The sequence below is a fragment of the Abramis brama genome (genome assembly GCF_963993115.1).
Source record: "Abramis brama genome assembly, chromosome: 16".
NCBI classification, from domain to species: domain Eukaryota; kingdom Metazoa; phylum Chordata; class Actinopteri; order Cypriniformes; family Leuciscidae; genus Abramis; species Abramis brama.
In genome coordinates this window covers 26418325-26432457 of record NC_139978.1, presented here as the reverse complement: position 1 = coordinate 26432457, position 14133 = coordinate 26418325, and the positions used below count along the sequence as shown (strand labels likewise).

The following is a 14133-nucleotide window of genomic DNA, read 5'->3' as shown; positions in this document are numbered from 1 at the left end:
TGATGTAGCTTATTCATATTATAGAACAATAATATATTTTGTAATAAAAAAATATGATGAGAGCTGTATTTTTTTCAAGGTAAATATTAATGCACTAATGTGTTTATCCAGACGTTCCTTTTGAAGGAACTGAAATAGCTTTTATTTGAAATAATAAATTGTCCTTTATTTCCATTGATCTCTTAAGGAGTCCTTCCAATGGCAATCCCCTGTGTAAGGAACAAAGAAACCCTTGTTTTGTGTGTTTTAAAACCATGTCCCTGAAATTTTTATTGATTAAATGAAACATACTATGTAGTCTGAATTAGTGTTATATTTGAAAGACCTTGAGTTGATTGTGTGCATGCTTTATCTTTCACTCTACTCAATTAGAACTACTCATATTGGCAGAAAGCATTTGAGGGCCACAAACAAAACTACACACAGACAAAAGATCAGTAAATACAATCTATAAATTTAAGTATTACATTTATTTTGACCACCCTCAGCATCTCCCCAGTGCGTACAAGATGCTGAGACCACGCCATCTTTGTCTAGCCCTGGTGGGCCTTAACCTTGGACCATATGACCGTGCAAAGGGAGGCTTTAAAGCTGAGGGGGTCCTGGAGGTGTGTGGGCCAAGTCATGCCTTCCACATTATATGCTTTAACATGGATGGCAAATCCAGCACGGTTAAACAAACTTAACCTTCATTTGTGAAACGGTGCAACTCAAAGGGCAGAAAACGACTTGTGAAAGTAATTACCGCTGGGGAAAAGCAACAGGGGGAGAGAGAGAGACGGAGTGGAAGTAAAGAACAAAAATCATTTACGATGAAGAGGCATTTTTAATGAGTTTGCTCAGACATTGATTTTCCCCAGTAATCTTTTATTAATATGCAGTGGGTGTTCTGTCCCCAAGCCCAGGGAGGGGTCACAGCCTGTCAGGACCCCTACTCCCTCAAATAACACCCCAAAGCCAAGGCAAAATGGTATTTTAGCAAAGGCAAACATTGTCCTGTCTTGGCTTAAGGGGCGAAATAGCTGTTTATTTTAAAACTTGTATCTCTCTGCCTAGATAAGTGAGGTACTTCTGTAGGTACTACAAAAGGAGGTGCCGAAAAGACATGCATAAAATTGATAGGCCTATCCAATTTATTACTTGAGATGTGAAGTGTTTAAACTTCACTCAGTTGCAGTATTAATTCAGTTTAATCACCTTTGGTTATAAGAAGGGCAAACATAGGCCTATACAATTGAGCAAGATATAATTGTACAAAGATGATAAGATAAGACAGTTGACTGTATTGATTTGGTAGGAAACTATTTTTTTTTTTGGTTCCCAATTATATTTATTTTGACCATTTAATATTAGCCATTGCATTTGGTCAGTGCTCAGTTTCTTTAAAGTGTAATTGAGAAAGAATACCCGGATGAAGATAAAGGCAATGGGCAAATGGTCAATGTTATTATTTATTTATAAATACTTAAAATAAAATAAAATTAAAATACAGTATAGGCCTATTATGGGTTTGATATCAAAATTATTCAATATAAAAACTTAAAATAATATTGTTATACAAAAATGTTAATTTTTTTAAAATCAAGATTATTGAACGTAGACAAACCATCTTTTGCAACGTATTTCTAAAGGTTGAAGATTAGAATGCAACATTTCTTAAGGTACAATCAGTTACAAAGGTGTTGTCTGCCACCTAGTGGATCAAACAGGATGGGTTGGTTGCATTAAATCATTTAGACTAATTTTATTCCAACGCAGTACTTATTTTTTCCTTTCTTGAAAGAGAAAGGAGATAGGTTTTCAATACAATGAAAGTGAATTACAATTTTAAATGCCAAGCTACAAAAAGTAAGATAAAAAGTAGGCTACCATAAAACTAGTCCATACGAATGGTGGTCAATATTCCACGTCTTATGAATCCATACGGAAGTTTTGTGTGAGGAACTTTACTAAATACTAAAATTCAGATTCGCGGTCATGACATGCGAGAACAAAAGGGGTTTGCGTCATTTACGTCAGAGCGGCGCCATTTTTGAGTTGAACAAGACCGCGAATGATTACTCACTCACCTGTCATGACTCATAAGGAATACATTAATGATAGTTTTTTATGATACTCAAAACTTGGCATTAAACATAACCATCCGATTTTATAGTATGGGAAACCTGCCTTAGAATTTTCTGCCTTCTCATGTTTCACGGAAGAAAAAAAAATATTTGCTTTGGAACTGCATGAGGGTAAGTGATGATGACAAAATGATAACGGTTTTTTTTTGGGTGGACTGTTTCTTTAACAGAACAAAACTCGACATCATTGAAAATGTGGAGGATAATAAAGTGTCGACCATATTTTCTCCCTCCATTTAATAAATCAACTCGTAGCCTAATTGTTTGTATAATTTTAGGCAGGCCTACTATACAATCAATAAAAATAATAATTAAAAAAAAAATGCTTTGAGTGCCAGTAGAGGGCAGTATGCGTTCAAGTTTTAGCAACGTTGAAAACCTAAATTAAGGGACAGGAGTCAATATTCTTTACATAACTCTGTTAACTTTAATACTTGAGAAATGCATGAAAATATACTCTTCATGAAATAATAAATATAAAATTTCTGTATGAACAAATGCACAATTTACAAAATATAAGTGTCATCTCTGTGAACTATTTAAGTTATTCAGTTATCTGTCAGTGACCATATCACATAATAACAGTCTCTATTACATAATTTAGGTTTTTAACCTTTATATGATAATGATAATTTGGTATAGGCTACTTTCTTTTGCCCCGTTTCACTTATTAGAAGAAAAAAAAGCACATTCATGTTTTGCTGTCTGCTCTAATGGGGCAGGAGGGAACAGTCATGTGGGTATTCACATCAAGGTACAATCTTAGCTGATACTTATGAATGAAGTCTGGTCAGAGTCATTGCATAAGTATAACAAAATGTTCTTGTTTTTCTTTTACTGTTATTCTTACAGACTACCATTCTGCCAGATGTAACAATTAGAAATGTCTCACATATGTCTGCTGTTACATACTACAGCAACTAATTTACTGTAGGCACTAAGGCAGACATTCAAAATTGATCTAAGCAGTACCTAAATGTACTTTACTGCCATTTATTTTTACCACAGGCAAAGTCACTCAGATACAATTCTGATCGAGTTGGTTTGTGAGCTTCCAAGAGACCCATTCCCTCTTCATGAAGTGAAAAGCAGTTGTGAAATGAGACAGGCCAAAAGGTATGTCAGCGCATATGTTGGGTTTGGAGCAGCGGAGTCAAGAACGCTGGGGTTTGTGGGCAGGCTAGGGGGCTTCAGTCTGTCTCTGAGCGGCGTTCGTCTTTGCTGTTGTTCGTGCCGTGTTTGAGGAGGTTCCACCGTCACATAGCCATTGGTTATCCTCATATTCAGGTGTGGAGTTGTGCTACGGTCAACATGAAAACAAAAATGTGGGTTTTATTAGTAAAGAGCAGCTTTGAATTTCCTGCGGTTTCTGGCATGTGTCGTGTCCTCACCTGTCTCCTATGCGCACCCACAGGTCACTGAACAGCCGTGGTCGACTGTGTGAATGATGGGTTTTACGAGGGCGCTTGTAGCGGCCAAACTCCTCTAGCTGGCTGAGACTGTCTGGCAGCAGCATGTGTGTGAGTTCTTCCTGGCTGATCTCCTCTAGCTCTGGAGGTTCTGATGTCCATTCAGTCACTGACTCAGAGCTATCTTCAGAGGGATTCACAGTAGTCCCATCGACCTCAGACCAGCTCCTTCTGTGAGAACATGTGGAAGTTAAAAAACATATGGGATGCAGAACTGTAATGGGAAATTGTCGAAACACACATATATATATATGCTTAAAATTAGGGGTGCATGATATATCAGTACCATATCATTTATTAGTTTTTTTGGATATTGGATATATTAGCTGATATTTAATTAGCATGATAATTTCACCACATTTTAAATTGAGATTATTTTTACTGTCATCCAATGCTCACTAATATCTTTTAAAACATTATTAATTTAATAATGTAAATAATTTAGAAAATCTTGAATTGAATCTCCATTTTTTAATACTAAATTATAACTTTGTGATGTTTAAATTCAGTTGCAGTGTTTAAAATGATTCATTTTTAGTTTTAGTTTTAGTTTTCAATTTACTTAACATTTATTTAAATTAAAATTGACTAATAATAGCTATTTGAATATCAGCCATCTATATCATAAAAAAAAATATATCAGGCTATCAGTTTAGGTCAGGATTTTAATATAAATTTAGTTGTAGCATTTAAAATGAGTATTTTTTAGCTTTTACTGTTATTTTTAAAAATGTATTTAAAGATAATTTTAATTAAAATGTATTATTAATGAATATTTTATTATCAGCCATTTATAACAATTTACAAGCAATTTTCTGATTATCGACATAGGTCAGAATTTTAGTATCGATGCATCCCTATTCCCTACTTAAAATAGTGGATTCATATATCTGAAGGTTATTTGAGAACTGGGTAGTGTCAGGAGACACCTTTGAAGTACTGGAGATAAAATCCTAGTAGTGTTTTAAAAAAGCTCTGGCTTATGGTGTGTGTGCATGTGTTTTGGAGATACCTTGGACTTCAAACGGCTTCATATCAACCTTTCGGCTTGCTAAGAATTTACAAAGAGCCAGTGAGGTCAAAACTACAACCTCAAAGTCTTGAGCTCCCTTACTGATATCCATATTCAGACTTGCATACCAATCCATACAGCTATTAAATGCTAGTGTTATAGAGTCATGACTCTTCTTTCATTATAGACATTTGGACATAGACTTTACCATAGTGAACCAGTAGGGCGTAGCATTGCTCAAGATTATGCCACTCTATACTTGTCACCTCCTGCTGGTGAGTGCCCTATAGGGCATTTCATCGAGTAACCATGACGACATTTGGTAAACCGTACTTTATTCCAAACTGCCTCATTGTGGTTAGGCCAACCCACTGTGTTTAGTATGTCCATGAAGTGTTTTGTTTGGTTTGAATCTCATAATCACCCATATGTAAACCACAAACACACTACAGGACTGGTTTCGGTTCTCCAGTTTGTGGTTCATGAGCTTTTAGTAAACACATGTCCAGCTGCCATTGCATGTTGTTTTACTTGCCCATCATATCACCTCTTTTTTTTTTTTTTTCGCTTTACAGAGGAGAGAAAAGTGAGCTAGAGGGAGCAGGCCTGAGAAAGCTGGAAGGGTTCATGTTTCTAAACCACAGTCAGTCCGTCATTCAGCCAGTCCATCCAGCTGTCAGCTTGTTACCACAGCCACTGTCATCATCTCCAGCAATCTGAGAACCCCCCCTCATGCACTCTCTGCCTCTCCCACTTCCAGTGCCGCAATGTGCCAAAGGAAAACGTTTGCACTGAAATTTGCAACAGGAGATTTTTCAAATGACACCGGCTGTATGTTGTGGCGGTGGTTGGGTGCTTTTGAGTTCTAACTGCCTTTCTGAGACTGTTGGCTTGCTCGTCGCTCTCATTTTTCCATTTGCGTCTTTGTTGGGTGTTTGAGTCATTACAACAGCTATTTAATGAGTACAACCTACAAAGCCTTTGGATCACCTCCTTCCAGCTCCCCCAAAGGCCTGTTGAGTAATGGTACAAGTATGCCAACAATGGAGGTGGGTTTCCTTTGTTTGAGCAGGCATTGCACCTCTCTCTAAAAGATAACTGGGTGAGGACTGAGTTTGGAAGAGTGCTGGGGTAGCCCACCTTGTCATGGTTAGCAGGGGGAGATAAAAGGAATAGTTAGTACTGTTTGCAGTTTAGCACAGTAAGTGGAATATCCTCCTGGTGATTTACAAAGTGCTTGGGGTTTATATGTGGTGAAATACGATACGATACCGAGTCTGTGTATGTAGTATGCGTCATTATATTCTGCGCCACAGAATATTCAGGAAAGTTTGTTGTATAAATAACTTCATAATTATTGTGTGTGTGCACGGTATTGGCATGGGAGGAAAAGGAATTAGTGGAGACTGAATCTTAATGGGGAGGAAAAGGTGAAGAGGAGCACAGTCCTTAGTGAGAGAACCATAAAGCCAAGAGTGTGAAGCAGAGTTGTGTTCAAAATGCAGTTCCTGAAGTTGACTTGAGGTAGCAAACAGGATGCAGAAGTTTAGTTCCAATTGGAATGCAAGGAAGTAGAATTACAATGAATTATGAAGAAATTCATATAACTGTCATTTTGAAGTTTTCAAACATGGCTTTGTCAAGCTAACATTAAAGTTTGGCTTGACAATACCATGTTTGAAAGTTTTTTTAAAAAGCCTTGAAGTTTCAAAGTTTATAGGCCATGGATGGATGGATGGATGGATGGATGGATGGATGGATGGATGGATGGATGGATGGATGGATGGATGGATGGATGGATGGATGGATGGATGGATGGATGGATGGATGGATGGATGGATGGATGGATGGATGGATGGATGGATGGATGGATGGATGGATGGATGGATGGATGGATGGATGGATGGATTAACGTTTGTGGCCCTGGGTGGAAGAACACTTAATTTCCCAGAATGCATTGCCTGTGTTGAATTTCTTTGCATTGCAATTCAGTAAATTCCACTGCATTCTGATTCAAATTCTGAATTGATTCTGAATTTTGCACAACCCTGGTGTAAAGTGTTTGTATGTGTGTGTACTCACTGTGTGATGGGCTCTTGCGCTGGTGTGTGCTCCACCTCATAGCCCTCCTGCCTCAGAATGTCCAGTACACTATGATTCCCCAGGAAATGACCTGTAGCACACAGGAAACAAGTAGCAGCCATGTTAATGAGGATAAGTTTAAGGTGGGCGTGTGCAAATATTAAGAGAAAGCAGATAAGTGCATATAGTTATGGGCGGACGCTGTCTCAAGAACCCTCAGTTTCTCTTGTTCTTGATCTTGAGGTGCTGCACTTGTTCCTTCAAGAATAAGGCCATATAAAATGTGCTACTGTCTCTCCGCCTCAGCTCTCACATATAATACGCTCATAATTCCTTCACTCTTGAGACATCAAACGCACGCGCTCCAGCGCCACGCTGATGAAAGCTGTTTCACTTGTCTGCGTAGCCGATAATCCTGCGTGTCACTCAACCCAGCAATAAGCGCTAATACAGCCTGACCTCGTCGCCTCAGCATGCTCCGTGAGCTTATTAACGGCACGCTGAAAATCTTCAAGGCTGTCTCTTTTCATGCTTCTTTATCATCATTATTTTGCTGATCACTCGTGAAGACAGGGAAGGGGAGGGGGAGAGATGGGGCCAGCGGTGCTTTCTTGGCCGCCGAGTTCAAAGGCTGCTGGGGCGACTGGCACGGAGCGTGAAGAGGCTACCGCTGAGCGGCGGTCAGATCAGACGGACAGATTATGCCGCTACGCCCTTCGGCCCGGTGGAAAGGAACAGGCGGCCCATTGAGACAGGTCCCGTTGTGTTCCTCACCTCGTCTCCCATCCCAGTACTGACTCAGGTTCAATGACACTGCGGCATGGTCAGTAAGCTATCACACCCACATACTCTGATTAATGTTCATATTAAACTCGGTTAGAATATGATCTTTTATGGAAATTTCGAGTAAAACAGCCATGCCTCTGTATTCTGCATGTAAAGTCGAGCAGTTCATTTCATGTGCTGTATTTATTTGCAGGGTTTGAGCCACATAAATAACCCAGCTGGACAGAGCGTTCTCACAGACATTTGGCTACTGGAGGAAGTAGTTACTGGAGAAGTGTTTGGTTACTAGAGGAAGTAGTTGGATTAAGTTTCAGGCTGCGGTGAGGTGCGGGTGGTCACCAAATTGGTGAGGTTTTTCTTTGTTGGGACTTATTTAGGGCGCATTCGGAGGTCTTTCTGAAAAGCTCTCCTTTAATTAATGCAAGGAGGCAGATGCATGCTACAAAACAAATCAGCCTGAACTAATCTCTTGCTCTTTCTCCGTAGGCACCCACACCCAAAACACTGGCACACGATAAATAAATATACACACCCAGAAACAAACAAACAAACCTGTGCGCCATACACACAGACTCGTTTCACTACAGGAGCTTCAGCTCTCCAAAGACTGATACAATTCATTATGTATATTTGTGGTGTTTATTTTGTGACCGCAGTTAGTATATTCTGATTACCAAGAGAAAACTGCTGTTAAGAAATCCTGAAAAGACGCGCAGGTCTTAAACAAATCCATTTGAGGCTTAGCAAAAGCTCCTGGCTTTTCGCTACAGTTACACCTAAAGCCCTCGTCCAAATCATCCTGTTTACAGGTGCAGGTGCAGTGACTGTCAGTTCATTCCTTCTGATTCAGTCAAAGTAGAGCACATGTGGTGTTTCCATAGTTTGTTTTTCAACCTGTAGCTCAGTCGGCAAAGCATGCCGGGAGCAATTCCATGGCTATGGGTTCGATTCACTGGGAGTATGAATAGATTGAATACACTGTAAGTGGCTTTAAATAACAGTGTCTGGTATATTAATAAATGTAAATGTTTAACTAATGTCCTTATGGCCTGGCTTTTGCTGTAATGCTTAAGCTCTGAGCTTTCTCTCTCTCTGACTTTCATCAGACTTGTTCTCGTTTCCACTCTCGGGGTATTTAGGGTTCTAAATCACTTTTTAGCAAAAATTCCTTGGTGCATTTATACATTTTATGAATCCCCTCTCCTCTTGCCCAATCTTCGTACTCAGAAGATGTACTGTGAACGGTTCAGTGGTTAGTTTGAGTGTTTTGGTTTGTGTCCAGGTATGTCAGCACCTTTATGATACATTATATAACACACACACACACACACACACACACACACACACACACACACACACACACACACACACACAGCCAATATTTTAGACTTTAGGCACAGCAGGATTTTTTGTTTTAGTCAGTTATTGTCAGCTTAAATCTAGTTAATATATTTTTTTGTTTTATTTGTCAATTTTATTATAATTTATTAAACTCGCTATAAGATAACAAATAATTTTATATTCCATATTATATATTTGTATGTGCAAAACAGACCAAACAATAACCAAAGTGAATGAGCAAAAGTTAAAGCAAACTAGTTCAGTTACAATTTAGGTATTCAAATCTACGATTGTACATACTTTGAACTATTTACATAAACCTTTTATCTACTAAAAGCATCGTTACTGCACTAATACATACATTGCTGTGTTAGGGTAACCCTAACCCTACTGGTATATGTTTGTCTGCTTAACACTTATGTGAATGTGATTTCACCAAATATAATATGTTCCTAGATCAACATCTTTGTTGGTCCTGGAACAACATTCCAATTAACCAATCAAAATTGAGGTACAAGTTTACAGTTTATGCCAAGTTTAGGCTTACAACAAGGGTTAGGTGTTTCTACATCGGTGTTATTCACCTATCATTTCTATCTGATTTTAGGGATAAGTTATGGGTAGGGTTAGGCTTAGGGGTAGGGATAGGGTTAGGACTACATTTTCGGGAAGGAATGTTGTTATATCAAAATATGTTGATCCAGGAACATGTCTTACTTGGCAAAATCACGGTGGCCCCTATGGATAGACAGCCAACAAACAAAATATTCATTGGAGAGAGGGAACATTTGAAAGAGAGGAGAAAGCACATATTGAGATCTGTGATGTGAAATTGAAATTGTGGTCCACCAGGCTGCTCTTGTCTTTGATCATAGTACTACTTTTGTCTTGTTTGTTCTCTGCTTGCTGTCCATTATTATAAGCATGTGTGAATCTGTGGGTGTGTGTCAGATGATGCTCAAGGGAGGCTCCACCTCAGAGTTATTAATTTTTCTTCTATCCAGCGCTCAGTCCCCCATGATAACCCTACAAACTACTGACCTGCAAAGCAGCACAGCTCCATCTAATCCACACACACATGCTACCCTCTGCAAGTTTTTACAGCAGCAGGAAATCTATAAATCTCGACATGGTCTCTGAGTCAACAAAACCTCTGCGCCGCCCTGAGTGTGAGCGAGAGTAAATGACCACAGATCAGCTCTCACACCTCCTATAAATCTCTAAAGATCAGGAAATTCCAGCCTTCAGGCCATCCCAGGGATCTGAGCTGAACCCAGAGATTAGTGAGAATTAAGGGGGTGCTTCTCTCTTTTACCTGTCCAAAGGGACTTCTCTGGTGGTAGTTCAGCAGACTCCATAATGAGGGGACTCTCTCTCTGTGGCGCTGCCATAGGGGAACTGGAGTGAACTACTTTAAGGTCTGTTTGGGGTTCAAGGGTTTGATGCAGAAACATTGAAACTGTTTCCTTTATGGCTTTAAATATTTACATTTCTCTTACAGTGACTGTTGGGTGGCGGGCAAGCAGCTTTCCCAAAGAGAGAGAGAGAGAAAGTCAGTACAATGGATGGGGACATTTTCACAGTTGGGGAAATGTGAAAATGGAGGAAAGAGACAAAAACAGGCAGAGCAGGAGCGCATTAACAGTCAAAACTCACAGGGGTTAAAGCATTTAGGGGAAATTGCCCCTACAGTTTGTTTTAGTTTCTGACAGCTGGGGTCTTTACTTTTTTTCTTGGAATGTTGAAGTGGCTTTGAAGCAGTAAACAGAAAGAAGCCTTTCTTGCTCATAAATGCATGTAATGGTATGTGCACACATACTCGAAGAGCAAAAACTACATTTATTGACAGGGTAGTGAACAAAAAGTGTGTGTGTGTGTGTGTGTAAATCAAATGTCAAATGTATACAGCCAATGTAGCATATATAACTGCATATGGGCCATTCTACAGAATTGGTGCAAACTGCTGTCCGACAACCAAAAAACACATTTAAAAAGCATTTAAGTATTCAAATTTTAGATGTTTACTAAGATCCTTCTATTATCTATTGAATCCCATAATAATATTTAAAATATAAGTAAGCTTAATATATATATAAAATCATAATTTATCGGGTACTTTCAATTGGGAGGTGGCTGTCCCGAACCCTAACCCCTAAATTTCAACTTGTGAAAATGATATTGAAATATATATTTTAAAAAAAAAAAAAGTTGTTTTTAAAAATATCTTTTTGATTTATTTTAAAAAGTAAAGTAAAAAAAAACAAAAACATTTATTTAATATTTTATTTTTAAATCATGAAACTTTATGCAAAAAAATGTGTCCCGCATTTTCACGTCACCACCAGAACAGTGTGTGTTTTAGTCCATTGGCTGAGACTGATTTTAACCACACCCCTACATTTTTGATCAGGAAATATTATTGTGTGCCTCTCTCTCATAGCCTCTCTTTCATTATAGATAAAAGTCTGAAAATCTGTGTGTAACTTTAAGGGACGTCATAACCAAACACCTTTTTTCTGAAATTAAGCATTTACTTTTTTGGGTGTAATTCCATAAAATTTAAAAACCATGTGCTGGTTATCATCTTTGAACTAGGCTCAAAAGTATCTTAAATTGTCACTGCTGAAACAGTCATGACCGAAACATGCCATCATTGTTTTGGTAGTGACAAAAGGGAACACATAATCATTTATTTGGGGGAAATAAACAAAAATTGTTGTACAGTTATGCAAATCATTAGTATCTTAGTATGTTTTAGTAGTGTTTTAGTATGTGTGAGTTAAAATTCTGTAATGTGATGTGGTCACTACCAAAACATTGGATGTTTTGTCTCATAGACTGAATTATCAACTAAGATGTTATTATAGTGTTTGGTTCAATGTATATTCAAACTAATGAATTCTTAACTTTGAAATCAGTATGATTAACTTAATGCCTTTTACAAAGAAAGATTGGGTTCAAAATACAACAATTCTTATAAATTACACTTGAAATATTGTTAAAATTGTTATTGATTTACCTGTGAAAACTTTTTTTCTTAAATAGCAAAAAATATATTTACAAGGTAGATGTAAACAAAATATTAATAGGTCAATATAAGCCTTCTTATTCAATTATTTATTATTGTGTTTTGGTAGTGACAAATATTCCAGGAAAAATATGGGGAAAAAGGAAAAATATTCCAAAACTTTCTGAAAATACAATATGATAATTAACTGCACAATTACTAGAAATGTGTATTATACAATTTGCATACATACACAATTTGTGGAAAAAGACACCTTTTTTTCAAGACGTTTTCAACTCTGACTTTGAACCAATTCTGTAGAATGGCCCATATATTAGAAAATAATATGATTTATTTATATATACAGTTAAGCCCAAAATTATTCATACCCGGACCAAATTTGTAGTGAATTTTAAGTTAATTTTTTACTTGGTGAATGGGTATCTACTGGCTGTCAATGACACAAGAACGTGGGCAAAGACTGTAAGACATTGTGTTAGAGATATTAATGAAAAATATTAGGTTTTTTATTTTATTTACATTTTGACAAAAATTACTAAATTACTTATATCCCAGATCTTATCGCAAAATTCTCAGGAAATGCAATCTTCTGCACCATTCTAAGTGTTCCTGGTAACTTCTAGCATGTTCTAGAGCATTGTAATCAACTCTAAATTCAGAACATCTGATATACCTGTTTGCTAAAAAATTTCTGGTCAATTGCAAGTCATGGTTAAAACCAAGGAGCTTAGTGAGGACCTCCGGTTGTGCCTGTATAATCGCTTTTATATATATATATATATATATATATATATATATAAGGGGTGGGGGTTATGGCAAAAATATCATATATCGAATTTTTTCAGGAAAATCACGATTCACGATTTTATCAAGATTGTTTTTTCATGTTGGTTTTACTATTTTGCGAGTGACTTAGCATTACAGCCAAACTAATGTCTCTATTTTAAAAACAAAGCCTTACAAGGTAACAATATAAAATAAATAATAATGGCAGACATTTAGGCCAAAGTGGTACACAAAGATACACATTACATATACACAACATACAATATACAAATGGAATAAACAGTGCTTGATTTTTTTCAGCTACAGTAGGTGTATTTAAAATAAGCATTCAAGAAAGAAATTAAATAAACAAATATAAAAATAAAACACTACATAGACTGCAATGTATAAATTATACATTGATTCTTATTAAAGCTACTATTAAAGTTCTCAGAGCAGTGAGTGATTTTCTCTTTGTTTTTTGTTGTTTTATTAACATTAAAGGGATAGTTCCCCCAAAAATGAAAATTGTCATCATTTAATCTTTGAAGTTGTTTTAAACCCAAATAAGTCTCTCTCTTCTGTTGAAATAAAAGTTATTTTAAAGAATGTGATCTAACACTGGCACGGGCACCGGCACAGACACTTCTACACCGGCACGGACATGTCACAGACACAGCACGGACATCGACATGGACACTGGCACGACGCGGACACACCGGCACGGACACACTGGCACGGATACACCGGCAGGTACATGGCACCGAAACCGGCACTGACACAGCAAAGACACCGGCACTGACACAGCAAGGACACCGGCACGGACATACCAGACATGGACATACCGGCATGGACACGGCACGGAAACCGGCAAGGACACAGCGGCACAGACACACGACACAGACACCGGCACGGACACAACGGCATGGACACACGGACACCAGCACAGACACACCGGACACAGGCACGGAAACCAGCACGGACACACCGGCATGGACACTGGCACGGACACACTGGACACGGACACAGGACGGCACAACACACGGACACACTGGACACCGGCATGGACACACTGGACACTGACACGGACACAGGACGGCACAACACACGGACACACTGGACACCGGCATGGACACACTGGACACCGGCATGGACACACTGGACACCGGCATGGACACACTGGACACCGGCATGGACACATCGGACACTGGCACGGACACCAGCACGGACACCGGCAAGGACACGGAAACTGGCATGGACACGGCAAGGACACCGGTATGGACACCAGCATGGACACACTGGACACCGGCATGGACACACTGGACACCGGCATGGACACATCGGACACTGGCACGGACACCAGCACAGACACCGGCAAGGACACGGAAACTGGCATGGACACGGCAAGGACACCAGCATGGACACGGCAAGGACACCAGCATGGACACACCGGCACGGACACAGCAGGGACACAGCGGCATGGACACACCGGCACGGACACACGACACAGACACCGGAACACGA

At 38.7% G+C, this 14133-nt stretch overlaps 1 protein-coding gene across 2 annotated transcripts in view; it reads right to left on the bottom strand.

Annotated features, from left to right (window-relative positions):
• Window positions 1-2530: 2530 nt before the first annotated feature.
• The window catches only part of trabd2b (TraB domain containing 2B), a 52902-nt gene continuing 41299 nt past the window's right edge, over window positions 2531-14133 (bottom strand). For both annotated transcript variants that reach the window (XM_084087562.1, XM_084087561.1), the window contains exons 5-7: window positions 6690-6780; window positions 3518-3766; window positions 2531-3426 (exon numbers count right to left, since the gene is read on the bottom strand). In XM_084087562.1, the coding sequence (XP_083943688.1) occupies window positions 3201-3426; window positions 3518-3766; window positions 6690-6780 (566 nt within the window). In that variant the 3' untranslated portion in view covers window positions 2531-3200. The remainder of the gene's footprint in view (window positions 3427-3517; window positions 3767-6689; window positions 6781-14133) is intronic.